This window comes from Lonchura striata, chromosome Z, assembly GCF_050655825.1.
Source record: "Lonchura striata isolate lonStrDom1 chromosome Z, ASM5065582v1, whole genome shotgun sequence".
NCBI classification, from domain to species: domain Eukaryota; kingdom Metazoa; phylum Chordata; class Aves; order Passeriformes; family Estrildidae; genus Lonchura; species Lonchura striata.
Window position 1 is genome coordinate 31,084,116 of NC_140740.1, and position 13,820 is coordinate 31,097,935.

Below are 13,820 nucleotides of genomic sequence, written 5' to 3' on the forward strand. Positions count from 1 at the left end.
ATTTCTGTGAGATAGTATGAAAAAATGTCTCAATGGACTTCCTACTGAGAATGGTAAAAAAAATCAGCATTCACTTCAGGGAAGGGTGGGAAATAGGCTGGAAGGAATTTATCTCATGCAGGTTCAGGCCATCTAAGGCGACATCCTCATGAAAAGAAAAAACAAAATTACAAAAACAGCAGCACTGTGTCTATTCAATGCTGAAAGAAAAGCCACTTAACAGCCAAATAACACAAATTACTGCAATTAATTTTGCTGCATCATATTACACAAGGTGTGCATTTCAGAATTTTCTGTAGCTTGAGCTGCATATGATACTGATTTTTCTATTGTGTATCTGCATGATCATGTGCAGCAGAGGTCTTTATTATGGTGCTGCCTCCCTAATCTTTGAAGCAGAGAAAAAATAGCAGTGTGGGTCAATTTTGTGTGTCCTTCTTAGTTGTAAAACTATGAAAATTACCTCTATGTGAAAAAACGTGTGCTGATGAACAAAGGTGATGAATTCATAGGTAGCTTGTAAAGGTTTGTCCTCAGATTACCTTGATTTGCACACAGCTTGTTTACTATGGTGCAATAGAAATTTTGTTGTGTGATGCATGCACTGCAAAGTCAGAAGACGTATGAATGAGCAGTGACATTACTGGGGAAATGTATTTACACAACTTTTGTGCACATGCTCAGCATGTGCATTGTACTCCTTTATGTAGAGGTAGGGAAGTGTTAAAAGGCATCTTTTAATGGAGAACAGCTAACTGTAAAATAATCTGCTTTATATCAGTCTACAGACCACCAGATTTGCCGTGTGCCCATAGCACAATTGTAAAGAGATTGGAAAAAGCAACAATGGGAGATGCATGTGAGCCTGAATAGACCTGACAGGCAGGTTATGCAGCTGCCTGCTGCTGCAGTGGCACCTATCAAAAAAGCACTAGAAGGTCGGTTTGTGAAAACTTAGATCCTAATAAGAGCATCTGTTTATAAATTTAGTGTCCGAATGAGAAGGGACACCTTTCTGTCTCTGCTCAGTTAATTTAGTCCTGTTTGCTCTCTTTTGGGAGAGGCTCTTATGGGGGCTTTGGTCAAATATTTGCAATAAACAGGCAACCAAATAATACCTTCAGAGGGCACTAGTGAGCTTCTCAAAACACTCCATTGGCAAGCGCCCAGATATATTGAGGGGTGAAGTGTTCCACTAATATTTATGTACTTCTGAATCCATAATTTTCTCACACCAAATCAAACATCACTTCTCCCATTTACCTAAAAGATGATTATGTTTTTTACTTTTATAAAAGGGTTTGGAAGAATTGCAGATCCATGTCCCAATTCTTGTCATCAGTGAATAAAATGCACACTTTTCCAAAATTAGATTACTTGTCTTAGGAAGAATGAAGATATTTGTAGATATTTTTCCTATTAGATTTCTCCAAATGTGATAAAACAGACAGCTGATACGTTTAGTTAATGATTTGCATTGGACTTTACTTTTCATTCTCATTCCTGTTGGACCAATATATAAAATTGTGCAGCAAATCTATTTTTTCCTTCTTTTATGAAACTTTAAATTTCTTTAAATTCAAACATTTTACTTAATATAATATTATGCAACGTGGCCTTTTAACAATTACAATTTCCCAAATTAAAAATGCTTTTATGGTCCTCGTGAAATATAACTTCATAAAAAAGAATGCTGTGATAGCATTGAAGTTGGAGGCTCATAAGTTAAAAGTCAGAACTAAAACAAGTTTAGAATTAATTGTTCATGAAACATGAACAATTGATTTTCTGGGTTTTTTCCCCCCCAATAAATATTTATATCCTTTGTTAAAGAGTTATTGGGGGTTGTAATGCTTTTGGTTTGAGCCCTGCTTTTCCTTACAGCTTTGTAAGTTATTGAAGATGACAGTTTTAAAACTGAACAAGCAGTACAGAAACCAAGACATGATACTCACTGGAACTTTCCTGAAACCAGTTATTTTTATTTACATGTACACCAATCATTCAATGGAAAATTACCTTTGTCACAATAAATTTTATCTATGGTCAAATCCAAATTGTTGATTTTAACAGTTCCCATATTTTATTTTGTATTTTCTGTTGCTTATTATATAGCACATTAAAATAATTAAATATTGATTTGTCAAGTAGTCACTTTGTGTTAATGCAAAAACTGTAATGCTGCATCTTGGGAAAGAAATCAATTTTATGTTAGACAGTGCTTCTTATGTAATATGAAAGCACTGTGAATTCTTAGAATGATGAAAATCTTGTAACCCAAAGGTTCATATGCTGTTGCTTGAATCATCAAGCTAAGACATAACTAAACATTCATATCTCTTCATATTTCACGTAATCATTGCTGATTGCTATGCATGCTGAAAATATGCCAAATATTGGTGGTGATTCACGGTCTCTTCCTCTTACACATAAAAACACACAGATGGATGTACACATTTGCACACACAGACTTGCAATGAGGTAAACAGGACTAGTAAATGTTTATATGGACCTCAAGAGAAGAAACAATTTCCTAGATTTGACTGCCAGTTTTACGCTTTCTAGTGCTGGTTATTTGTTTAGTTGCCTGTTTAATTTTTTTTTTCTCTGGACTAGTATATTTAAACACAGGCTCTAATTACAGATTATACAGGATTGCTATCAATTTTATTTCTCTCTCTTCCTGGAGCAAGACTGGAGCTTTCTATTTTTATTAGAAAGAAGATAGAGTAAGCTGCAAATGCAAACCAGAAAACATACCATGCTTCTATTTACCATGTGACTATATTTGCTACTTCTTTTCTTTGTGAAGACCCCCAGAAAAAACAGAGATAAAATACTTGATACTAAGTACAAGCAACAATTCCTAGTAGACTTTAGATTAATTAGAGCACTACTGTTTATTTAGCAACACTACTGAGTCACAGTGGTCTTCGCAATGGAAATTTTGCAGTTAACATACAGAAGAAGACACTGGAATTGCAGAAGATAAATGTATTTTCTTCTAAAATGTGTTTAAGGACAGTGTCTTTACATACAGAAGAAGACACTGGAATTGCAGAAGATAAATGTATTTTCTTCTAAAATGTGTTTAAGGACAGTGTCTTTACAACAGTTGAGAGTCTACTCAAGGTGATACAATTTTTTACATGTAAGCTACCTGTATTTGCAGAAGAAAGCTTTACACAGCTGTGTTTAATTTCCCCTATTGACATTTTAATACCTGTATGGTTCAAGCAGATTTTGTGGTTTTAAATCACTGCTGAAAACTTGTCAGAATAAACTGCTTACAAAGCCATATACCAAGTTCTAGCAGAAAGACTGAAACAGTCCTGTCTGGAGTCTCTATTTATGAAATGAATTAGTGAATTAAAGCAGAGGACAGCAGTTTCTTGATGGCTGCTATGGCATTTCCATCATATTTCCTCTTATGTTTGATTCCTTCTCAAGTGTATGCTTTTGGTACAACTGGATCTCTTCTGTTCACACATGCAGGGAAATAAAATTCTACTACTTGTTCCACGAGGTTAGAAGAACACTGTGGAAAAAAAAAAAAGAAACACACCTTCTAGGCTTTATATATGTCCTCCCTCACAGTATTTCCCCATTGCTTAATCAAGTCCTCCTTGGCTATTGCAATACAAGTAATAAACAATAATAACCATGGCATTCTAGTACTCTGGGGTGTTGAGCATCCTTAACTTCCACTAGAAACTCGATGAATGTGACAGGATTAAGGCCTAAAGCTTTAAAAAGCTCCTGGTACCATTCATTTGCTCAGACAGGGATTAAAATAGGCAGGCAGCAGCAAAGTGGTAAATATTGACTCAGCAGTAAATAAAATCAGTCCATTGAGGTGGAGTGTACAATGTGTGGTGGAAGAAGAGTCACGAGAAAGCAATATCGCTCTTGGGCAGATTAAACTGTACATCACAAACATACATGCTGTTTCAGGGAAATCATAGTGTTCATAAAACACAGTGAAACTTTACACTCTTAGAAGTCTTTAAACAAGGAAATTGTGTGTGCTTTTTTAAAATGTGGTGAAAATTATTTTCTTTAGTAGCAAAACAGATGAAGTCTGGTACTAATGAACAACCACCATGCTTTAATATGTTTTAAAATGTGCATGTGTAAATTTTACTTCCTGTCCACAGCTATGTTAAAAAAATCTTATGATTTTTTGTTTATAAAATGGAAGATGTTTCAAGACCATTCTCTCCTATAAAAACACGAACACTCTATTACCCTATAAAGAAAAATAGATGACATACAGGTGTTCAAGTGATGAGAAAGATAACAATTATAATAGCTTTTGTCAAGCCTTGTTAGGTGTGTGGTTTGTTACACTGAAAATCAGTCACTGGAACACCATTTTCTACTCAGCATACAACAGTTAACAGAGAATCTATCATCAGGCTGAAACATTTAATTTGTCTCAGCACTGTTGATAAATTTTATGTTTCTACAGCATTATGAACATGCTATTTAATGGTGGAATGAATGTGCATTAACACACAGATTTGATTGGTTTTCCTTTATCTTCCATACTCATGCAATAAAAACAGTATAAAGAAGGTAATATTAATCTTGTAAATGCAAGTATGCCTGACAGTGCAGAAACTCTGCATTTGTACATATGAATGTGAACTATGTTAATGAAATGTAGCAACCAGAAAAAGAAATAACTTTTGAGTTGCATACCATGAAAATGGCTGGCAAAGAACAAAGTAACAGGGCTACCTCACAAAATGCCTGTGAGATAAGGAGGGGTGTATGCATTTGAGGATAAAATTGTTATTTCCACCACAACTGGAAAGAAGAAAGGGCTTTTGTGGTTTTCTTTCCCAATACTTCAATGACCATTGTTCAAGTTCGTGTACAGGTAAAAGGAAAATCCAGTCTTCTGTCATCCTCCTAAGAAGTTAAAACCTAGCCATTAACAATTTTAAAGAGACAACAGGTTGAAATAATATAATAAAATCACTTTCCCCCCTTGCCCCCAAGCAAGCCCTTGAGCATCTCAAGCCATTTTAAAAGCCTAAATATTTCTGTATGCAACAAATTTGTGGAGATATGCTGATACTGAATTTGGAAACATACCTATCCAAACTTTTGATATAAACATGAAAGGAAAAGTAAAGTGATTGCATTCTACCTCAAGTAAGTTTCTTAGGGACATATATAAAGGGTGTCACCCTTTTAAGCTTGATATGGAAACCATATGCCATCTGAAATACCCCAGAGAGTTCAAAATCTGTAAAAGAATATTCTTTATTGCAATAGACCATCAATATGACAATTCATTATGTGAATATCGAGTTTATATATTTATTTACATATAATTTGACACTTCAGAGTAAACAATAATAGTATTTGCTATTATGCTCAACATGAAAATCACAGTTTATAAAAAAGAAATAGACTTACTGAATAATTTAGAATTTTCATATAAAGGACAAATACATTCTGGTATATAATACTGCATAATGACTATTTCAACAGCTGTTCATGTGAATTTCAAGTAACAAGCAGCCTAATCCGAGTTCAGTCCCAGCAGTGAGCTGTCAGCAGAACTTCTCCAAGGCCAGATGGAGCTTTCCAGGTCTACACAAAGAACTGACCCAACCAGAGCCATCTTTGTAGCGGTGGAGAAAGCCAGGCTCAGTCATTTCCAGGATACTGACTACTGCATTATGGCACAAAAAGTACCCTGTTCACGTAAGACAGATAACATGTGAAAACTCACTGATGCATCTGGAAATCATCACTATTTAGCATTTGCAGTAGGACAGCGCTTCTACAAGCCAAACAAGATCACTCTCAAACATGCACTGCGTAATTCACCAGTGGATATTCTGCACAGCAGCTCCATGCCAGAGCAGCCCTCCTGGCTCTCCCAGCTCTGATGTGGTGCAGATCTGTATCCTGAGAACAGCCTGCTGGAAAGTGATGAGCGGATCTGCTGGTGTTCCCCACTACTCTCACTCAAGAGATAAAGTCCAGCTCAGCACCCCCAGCTGTCAGGGATCACAGAATGTTTTATAAATACATGGGAAAGGAGTGGACAGTTAATGTACTATCCAGCAGTCCTTTTGTGACTTTCTTCAAAAATAGCTTTAATCTCACTTATGTGAAATGAATATAAAACTCTATATATGAATGGAAGTTTTAAAAGTCTGGTAATTGTTAAATGTTAATTTGCAAGCCTGAGGGATCTAATAATGTTGACTTTTACCTTAGAATCAAGTAGTTATGATACTCTGCTGGAACCAAAGAATCACCAAAAGCCAAATAAAATTTGAATTTAATAAATGAAAACATCTTTACTAATATCTTGCAAAAAAAGCGATACCAGTCAGTATACATCTTCCTCAACAAGTAAAAGGTCATATGAGATCACTGAAATGAAAGGCGATGTACTGCACTGTACAGGATATGTGACAGCAACATTAGCTTTACAAAACATCTTTCCCCAAATGAAAACTGTACAAAAAAAAAAAAAAAAAAAAAAAAAAAAGGAAAAAAAAAGAAAACCAACTCTAAACTCTAGACTTGGGGTACTGAAAACATGACTAAAGCAAGCTTTTTGGAAAGAAAGGTTTCATAAAGTGATCTTCTGTTTAGAATTTCACTATTAAATGCCAGTATTTATGTATTTATGCATTTCATGTTTTCCCAAGATTCTATGATGTGTTTTTCTGTTTTACACTTTTAGAAGTCACAAAAGCTCAAGAGGAGAATCAAGTAGTTCTTCAAGTGATTGCCAATGTGATCACAAAGGGAGGACACCAAATCTTGAAGAGATCAGTAAGGGCTTTTCAGTCTTAACCTCACTGAAGTCCACTTTTGCCTTGTGTATTCACAAACTAAAGAAACCCTGCACAAAGATCAAGGGCAGCATAGACAAGGTCAAACTGTGTATGAGGTGGCACAGCTACTCCTGGCTGCAGTGCACTGTTTTTTTCACATGAAAGGTAAAATACAAATGTAAAATGTATCATACCTTCCTGCAGCTAATTATTAAGAAATACAGGGGGAATATAACCATAGACAAACTCTAAACATGCCACTTAAAATGCCAGCTTCTTTCAAGTTGCCTGTATATCATTGACCTAAGTGGCCTCACCACTGTTAATGAGTGACTTGTGGATGTTTCTTGTACAGAAAGAACACAAAGTATGTAATTGTAATTCTGCAAGTGAAATAATTTACATATATATATCAATTTTGTACTGCATTACACTGAAAAATATTGTTAATGTAGATTTGCTGTGCAGATGTGCAATTTTGAATTTGGAAGAGACTTATGGGAATATGATTTAACATTCTCATTTAGACTTTCCTTGGATACCGTCAGGAAAATATATGCAGGATTTACTAATGAGAAGTGTGTATGCATATACTTGGTACTGCTTTAAGGAGCATTCAAGGGCCTCATTGTTATTGAAAAAGTAATACTTTTCTCAATAATCAAAAAGCAGTAAATTGTTCACTTCCAAGCTCTTTTGTACATGCACACATGCTGAAGTTCTGACAGGTTTTCAGAACATCCACAGGCACTGTATGTTAAAATATTGTGAAATTAGGGTTTTTTCCTTTCTGACCTTCCTGATCTTCTAATACAAATACCATTTCGTACAGTGCCCCTTTAAAGAAACAAAGTCAAGGACTGAGCATACTCATTAGCAATTGTGAATGACAGGAGTCACCAGCTTGTGGGAAGAACTGCAGCTCCTGAAAGACTCAAATAAAGCAGATTTACTGAGGTTGGGGGGGGAACAATGAAAATTAGTTTGTAATGGTACTTTATAATACTGTAGGTTAAACTCAATGCCTATTCTGTGTTTTTAACTTTTCTGAGTGAAATGCAAACCAAAGGTCTTCTCAAAAGAAGAAAAAGTGTTTATTGAGAAGGTGAGGTAATGTGCAAAATGAATAAAAATTATATGAAAAAACTGTTGTAACTTTTAGTTTTCTGAGTTTTTTTTTACCTTTGAGAAACCATTGAGTTTTAAAGTTCTGAGCTAAACTAACTTACATGTTTTTGTCAACAAGACAATGTATAAATACACTTTTATTTGTATTAAACCATTTCAAGATTTTCTTTTTAAATGCCAGTGTCCTACAATGCATTCACTTTGATGTTATAATAAAATATACAGTAGATAATTTGTCTGCAGCTGAATTCACCGATGTTGCAGAAGTGAGGAGGGGCATCAATCAAACTGCAGGACACAATGGCTGTCCTTGCCACTCCCTAGGCTAAGAAGTGGAGGAAGCACACCAGCAGTGCCAGTGATCAGCAGTGAGGTGAGGTATGAAAGCTCCTATGCTACTGCGTGTTGCTGACAGCAAATGTGGGAGGAAGAAGGTAGTGCCCTATTCCTGTGGGGATGGGAGTCCTGATGTGGATTTATATACCTGACATGTCATTACATAGGCTCTCACTCTATCCACAGTGGAGAGAGCACAAGTTAATGTCCTTTCTTCTAAAAAGTAAGCCAAACATACTAATCTGAGTAGTGACAAAGGTCAAATTCACTTAGAAAGGAAATGGGAAGTTCTGTATTTTCTTAGCATATTAGCATGTTAGGGTGTTGCAGTTATAAATGCATACTGTGTTTAAAATAGATATAGATTAATAAGCAGTTATCAACTGCAGAGTAGAACTCTTCCTTTCATCATTTTTGTTGGCATCCTGAGTTCCCCCTGCTTGATTTCTTCACCGTCCTCAGACTGGGGTCTGGGATTGCTGTCTAATGTTAGCCTGTTCTTTCGTCATACTGCAAATCCTATGAGCTTTACACCTGTAGGTTGAATAAGGCTTGAAGAACCAATATAGATCTGCAGTACCTCTGATCTCTTCTGTCCAGTGTATTCCAGATCAGTCCTTGTGGAAAGAAGTCCCAGCTGTCTGCAAGCAAAGTCAGAGCAGTTCACTGTGCTGGTTGTGCTGAAAACTGCAAATGAGGGCCTCTTACTGTTTTCAGTGGTAATTCACTTTCTTACCTAGAACCAAATGAACGTAACTTCTGATAACTTAAAAATTCACTAGGGTTGATTTTTTTGGGATTTTGCTGCCAGCAGGAGAATTACGATCATTTATTAGTGACCAGCAATCCTTGCAAGAGTAAGATCACTACCCATTGACAGGATACTTTGATAAGCTTTTTGATCTTTTACCAAACAAAAGTAATTAGGGCTATAGGAGTTTGTAACTTCCTTTGGAGAAACATCTATATACACAGAGTGCCAGACTTGATTATTTTTTTTTCTTATATCAGAAGGCTTTAAGATAATTTTTTCTTTAATATGCATTAATTAGTATCAGCAAATTGTGTTATGGTGACATGATTGTCAATCTGCTTTTCAAAGGATGCAAGGCTTATATTTACTAAAACGATGTGTAAGACATAATGCCCAAGAGTATATGAGATTGACCTTGCTTATGCAAAGACCGTGTAGGCATTGCTATCTACAGATACACTGTATCACCTTATAAGTATCCTGGGATGCGGTACTCAAAGTTATGCCTAACACTGTCAAATAATTTTAATTTTGCATTTTTTCTTGAAAGAGCTGGCGGTCAGATATACGCTCTAATATTTGATACAGGGATAACGTAAGAATGAAAATTGATGTGGTAGCTGTAATTTACAGGAGAAAACACTTGCAATGTTGGCGAGGCGCCGTGGTCGGACAGTCTGCCTGCTGAGCTCGGGCCTGCCTTGACTTCGCCTGCTCTGGTCGGGCCAGACGGGCCCGCACGCCCCGCGCGGGGTGAGCGGCAGAACCCATCCTAGGCGACTCCCATTTCCCCATATTTCATCCGGATGGTGAAAAGCCCTGCTGCCTACAGCCAATCTGAGGTCCAAGCAAAAACGTTTTGTTTCCCTAACCTCGGGGACCCAATACTCCGGCTACCACGTGTTTCCTCTTGTCACTGCCCGGCGGGAGGGCTGCGGCTGAGCCCCTGCCCTCGAGAAAGGGGCTGGGAGGGGACGCACTTGGGCAGGCGGGAGGCGCAGCGGCTCGGCAGGTTTCGAGTCCGCTCCGTCACCACCGCTTGCCTCCGGCGCGGCGGCAGCGTTCTCCAGCGCTCTTTGAACAGGAAAGCCAGGCTGTTTTAACAGGAAAGTCGAGTTCCTCAAGGGGCGGACGGAACCCTCGGCCCGCCCCAGGGACGGCGGCCGGGCCGGGCATGCGCGGCGCCCGCTCCGCCCCCGGGAAGCGCCGCCTCCGCCGCCGCCGGGCGCCGGGGGACAGCGGCGGTCCGAGTGGCCGCGCCCTCCGCCATGAACCTGCACCAGGTGCTGACGGGCGCCGTGAACCCCGGGGACAGCTGCTTCTCCGTCGGCAGCCTGTATGATCAGCCCTTCACGGTGAGCGTCCCCCGCCGCGGTCGCGGCGCCTCCGCAGGGCCTGGAGCCGAAAGCGGCTGCGTCAGCCGCGGCGGCCGCGAGCGGCCCCGGGCGCGGGGCTCGCCCCGGTAGCGCCGTCCGGCGGCGCCGCCCGAGGGGCTCGCGGGTGCCCGGCCCGGCGGGGGCGGGGCCGCGCAAAACTTGTCCGGAGCGGCGGCCCCGGTGCCGGCGGGGCGGCGGGCACATGCCGGCGGCGGCGGCGGTAAGGGGCCGCGGCGGTGAGGTGGCGGTGATAAAAGATTACATAAACGGCAGCCGGGACGTGCAGCTCGCTCTGGAAGGGAGTTTCAGCACTGCCTTGCGGTCAGGAAGGTGGCTGAAATCCTCTCCTGCACATAGCTGAGGAAGACCTTGGAATACCCAGCCGTGGTGTTGTTGAGGTTTTCAAAACCTGCTTGCTCTTACAGTGGAGAGAAAACACTTGAGTGCGTTGCGTTGTAAAGGCCAGTCTTCATTAGCGTGCGTTTTCCTTCTTTTTGCCTTTGTTTTGTAAACAGACTTCTGTTATGTTTTTCTTCCCACCCTCCCTCCGCGTGTGGCTGAAGAGAAATGAAATCAGATGCAGCAAAGCTTCTCAGGGCACCACGGTGGGGTATTTTTAACCTTACCTTTTATGGCTGCCCCCAGCTTCAGCCTGGCGCGCTCTCCAGTTTGATAAGGAAATGATAGACAGAAATGCAGGAATGAAGACTTGTAGTTTGCCGTCCCGTCTGGTGTACGCAGTTAAGTTTGTCTGGCTACTTGCAGCTTCGCCTGGGGCAGTGGAGCAGAGGTGCTTCCCCGGAGTTAGGCTGGCTCTGCAGAGTCTGCCTGCAGCATTGTGTGGCCATATCCTTCGTTCCTATAAGTAACTTCATGTTGTAAGAGATCTTAAACTATAGCGATTGAGACTGCGGATACCCAATTGTGCCAAACCCTTTAATTTTACATATCCAGAAATGTAAAAGACCCACCTGTGATGGGAAGCCATTTAGTAAGAGACAAGGAGGTCTGCTTTGCAGAGAAATGCCAGTAAGATTTCAAAATATGTTTTCCTAAGTTTACCATCTTAATGTCTTTCTTATTTTTTTTTGAGGGAAACAATTTGAGTCATTCATGTCACTAGAATCACTTTCTACTTGTTGCAGCCAAACTTACGTAAAGTTTTAGAGGTCCCCAGTGGATAAGAAGAGTAGGAATCTCTTCTTCAGGAGAATGGAATAATTGGGAAGTGTAAATTTTTATATTCATTGCTGTGGTCTCTCTTTTGGAGGAGCTGGTTTCATATAAGTATATTGTAACAATGTTTCCTGGACATAAGTGTAATAACAATATTTCTTATAGCTGCATTCATCTTCCTTTCATTATCCCTTTCCCTGAAAGGTTATTAATGGATTTCTTTTCCTCATATTTAAAATGACTAACAGAAATATCCTTGGTAGCTTCAGGACTGTTTTTGTTGTTGTTACTGATTCTGTAATACTGTGTTAACGACATTGCTCAGAAGGATTAAGAAGTGAAAGGTGCTGAAGCTAATATCTGCTTTTCTGGAAAAGGATGATGGACTCAAGTTTTAGAAAATCCAATGAAAAAAACTGACCATTGTTTTTTCCTGTCTGAAATTATGATGTAAGCATTAATTAGTATAAATACTATTTAATTGTATTTTAGAAATGGGAAAAAACCCCAAACATGTCAAACTTTAACGCTTCCAGTTATTTTGACTGAGAACATAGGAGTTGATATTTCAAGGTTATGTACTGTACAGGAGGGACAATTTGTCCTTGTCCAACAGGAGAACTTGGTCTGTAATTATTTTTTTTTTAAGATACAGTATGCTTCAGGATATTTTCTCATAGACAGCACTGAATATACAAAGTGAAGTATTTTAAAATATTACAGTTCTAAGCTAAAAATATCAAAATTCTTCTCTTAAAATCTGAAAATTTGGAAGCAAAATTAGTATAAAACTTCCTGTATCCATCAAGTGATACACACCTTTTTGAATGTGTGCTGTTATGTTTTAAGGAGGTACTTCAGCTATTTAATGGGAGGCAGGTTTGTTGTTCTGACTTTCTTGTTTTAGGATGTGAATTATAAAGTGGAGCATGAGCTTGCTTGGAGAGAACACTGATAAAGTTTTTAGCCTATCTTTTATTTATATGTTGGAAAAAGCTCATAAGCATCAAGATACCATAAGAAGCATGCCTATTGTTTCTCTGCTGAGGGCAGGTGATAGTAACGTTTGGCACACTAAATCAGTGAGAACCTGGCCCTCAGCTGTTTATTCTTTATGTCCTTCTCTTGGTACTGAATTATTTTATTTTCCATGTACTTATCCACAGTGGAAGATATCCTTTGCTTTCTTCTGTTCATGAATTATTTGAGTAAAAGTTTAAAAATCCCCTGGAGTTTATCACATAGGATTCTTCTGAACTAGTTGTTACTGAAGTTGTATTTAAATTATTAAGTTAAGTAGGTAACCAGCACTGATACAGTGTTTTTGCTTATTGAGTTATGATTCTGTAATTTTTTTTAAGTCATTACTATTTCCTTCCACCAAAGTGTCAGAAGATTTTGGAGGGGGGAGGTTTCTGTGAGCAACGGCAACTTTACAAGTGCAAGTCCCAAGACTGATAATGAAAGTCACAAAAGAGCAATTGTTTGTAGGTGTAAAAATATGTGAAGAAAGATTAATTACATAGTTAATTTCAATGGAACCAAAATATTTCCTTGACAGCTTTCATCTGTGTGTGTGATTAAATTAATTCTGGACTTGAAACTTGCTATGTACAATTGATAGAGCTGGGAACTAAATATCTGAAGTTGAAAGGCACTTGGAAAATTGGAATGTGAGTGGGGTTCCATAGCTTGGTCAAGGCCATACTGAGTTTCCTAAAGATACTGGGTTGCAGTAGAAAAAGGCTTCCTATTCTGCAAAGTTTTTTATAAATAAAAGTAATTTCTATGACTTAATGATATTGTTACTTACCTGTCTAGAAAATACTTAATATTTGCACTTAGAACTCCCTGGATATCTGTAATCCAGAAAATTGAGATATCATAGGAGTCAGTCAAGAAATTACACTGTTTACACCTCACCTACTTCTTGGTTGGTATTTAGTAAAGGGAAGGGATTTAATAGGGGACCTTTTTAAGAGCTTCTTTTTTTTTTTTTTAATAATACTTGAATAAAACTACTCTGGACTTAAGAAATTAGTTGTGTCTTAACTGAATTAATTTTAAAAATGTGAAATTTCTTTACATATCAATGAAAAGTGCAGTTTCATGACTCGAAGTGCAGTGAAACATGAGTCAAAGGGCATGGCAAATAAATTGGATACTTACATATACTATAATACAGTTGTAGTATAATAGTTCAAGTAATAAATAAATAAAAATAAGTTGAATATTTTT

At 38.5% G+C, this 13,820-nt stretch overlaps 1 protein-coding gene across 4 annotated transcripts in view; it reads left to right on the plus strand.

Moving 5' to 3' along the window:
- Positions 1–10,215: 10,215 nt before the first annotated feature.
- Positions 10,216–13,820, plus strand: part of DMXL1 (Dmx like 1) — a 78,950-nt gene continuing 75,345 nt past the window's right edge. For 3 of the 4 annotated variants that reach the window (XM_021546233.3, XM_021546234.3, XM_021546235.4), the window contains exon 1: positions 10,216–10,385. In XM_021546233.3, the coding sequence (XP_021401908.2) occupies positions 10,299–10,385 (87 nt within the window). In that variant the 5' untranslated portion in view covers positions 10,216–10,298. The remainder of the gene's footprint in view (positions 10,386–13,820) is intronic. The other variant, XM_021546237.3, reaches the window with a different exon arrangement.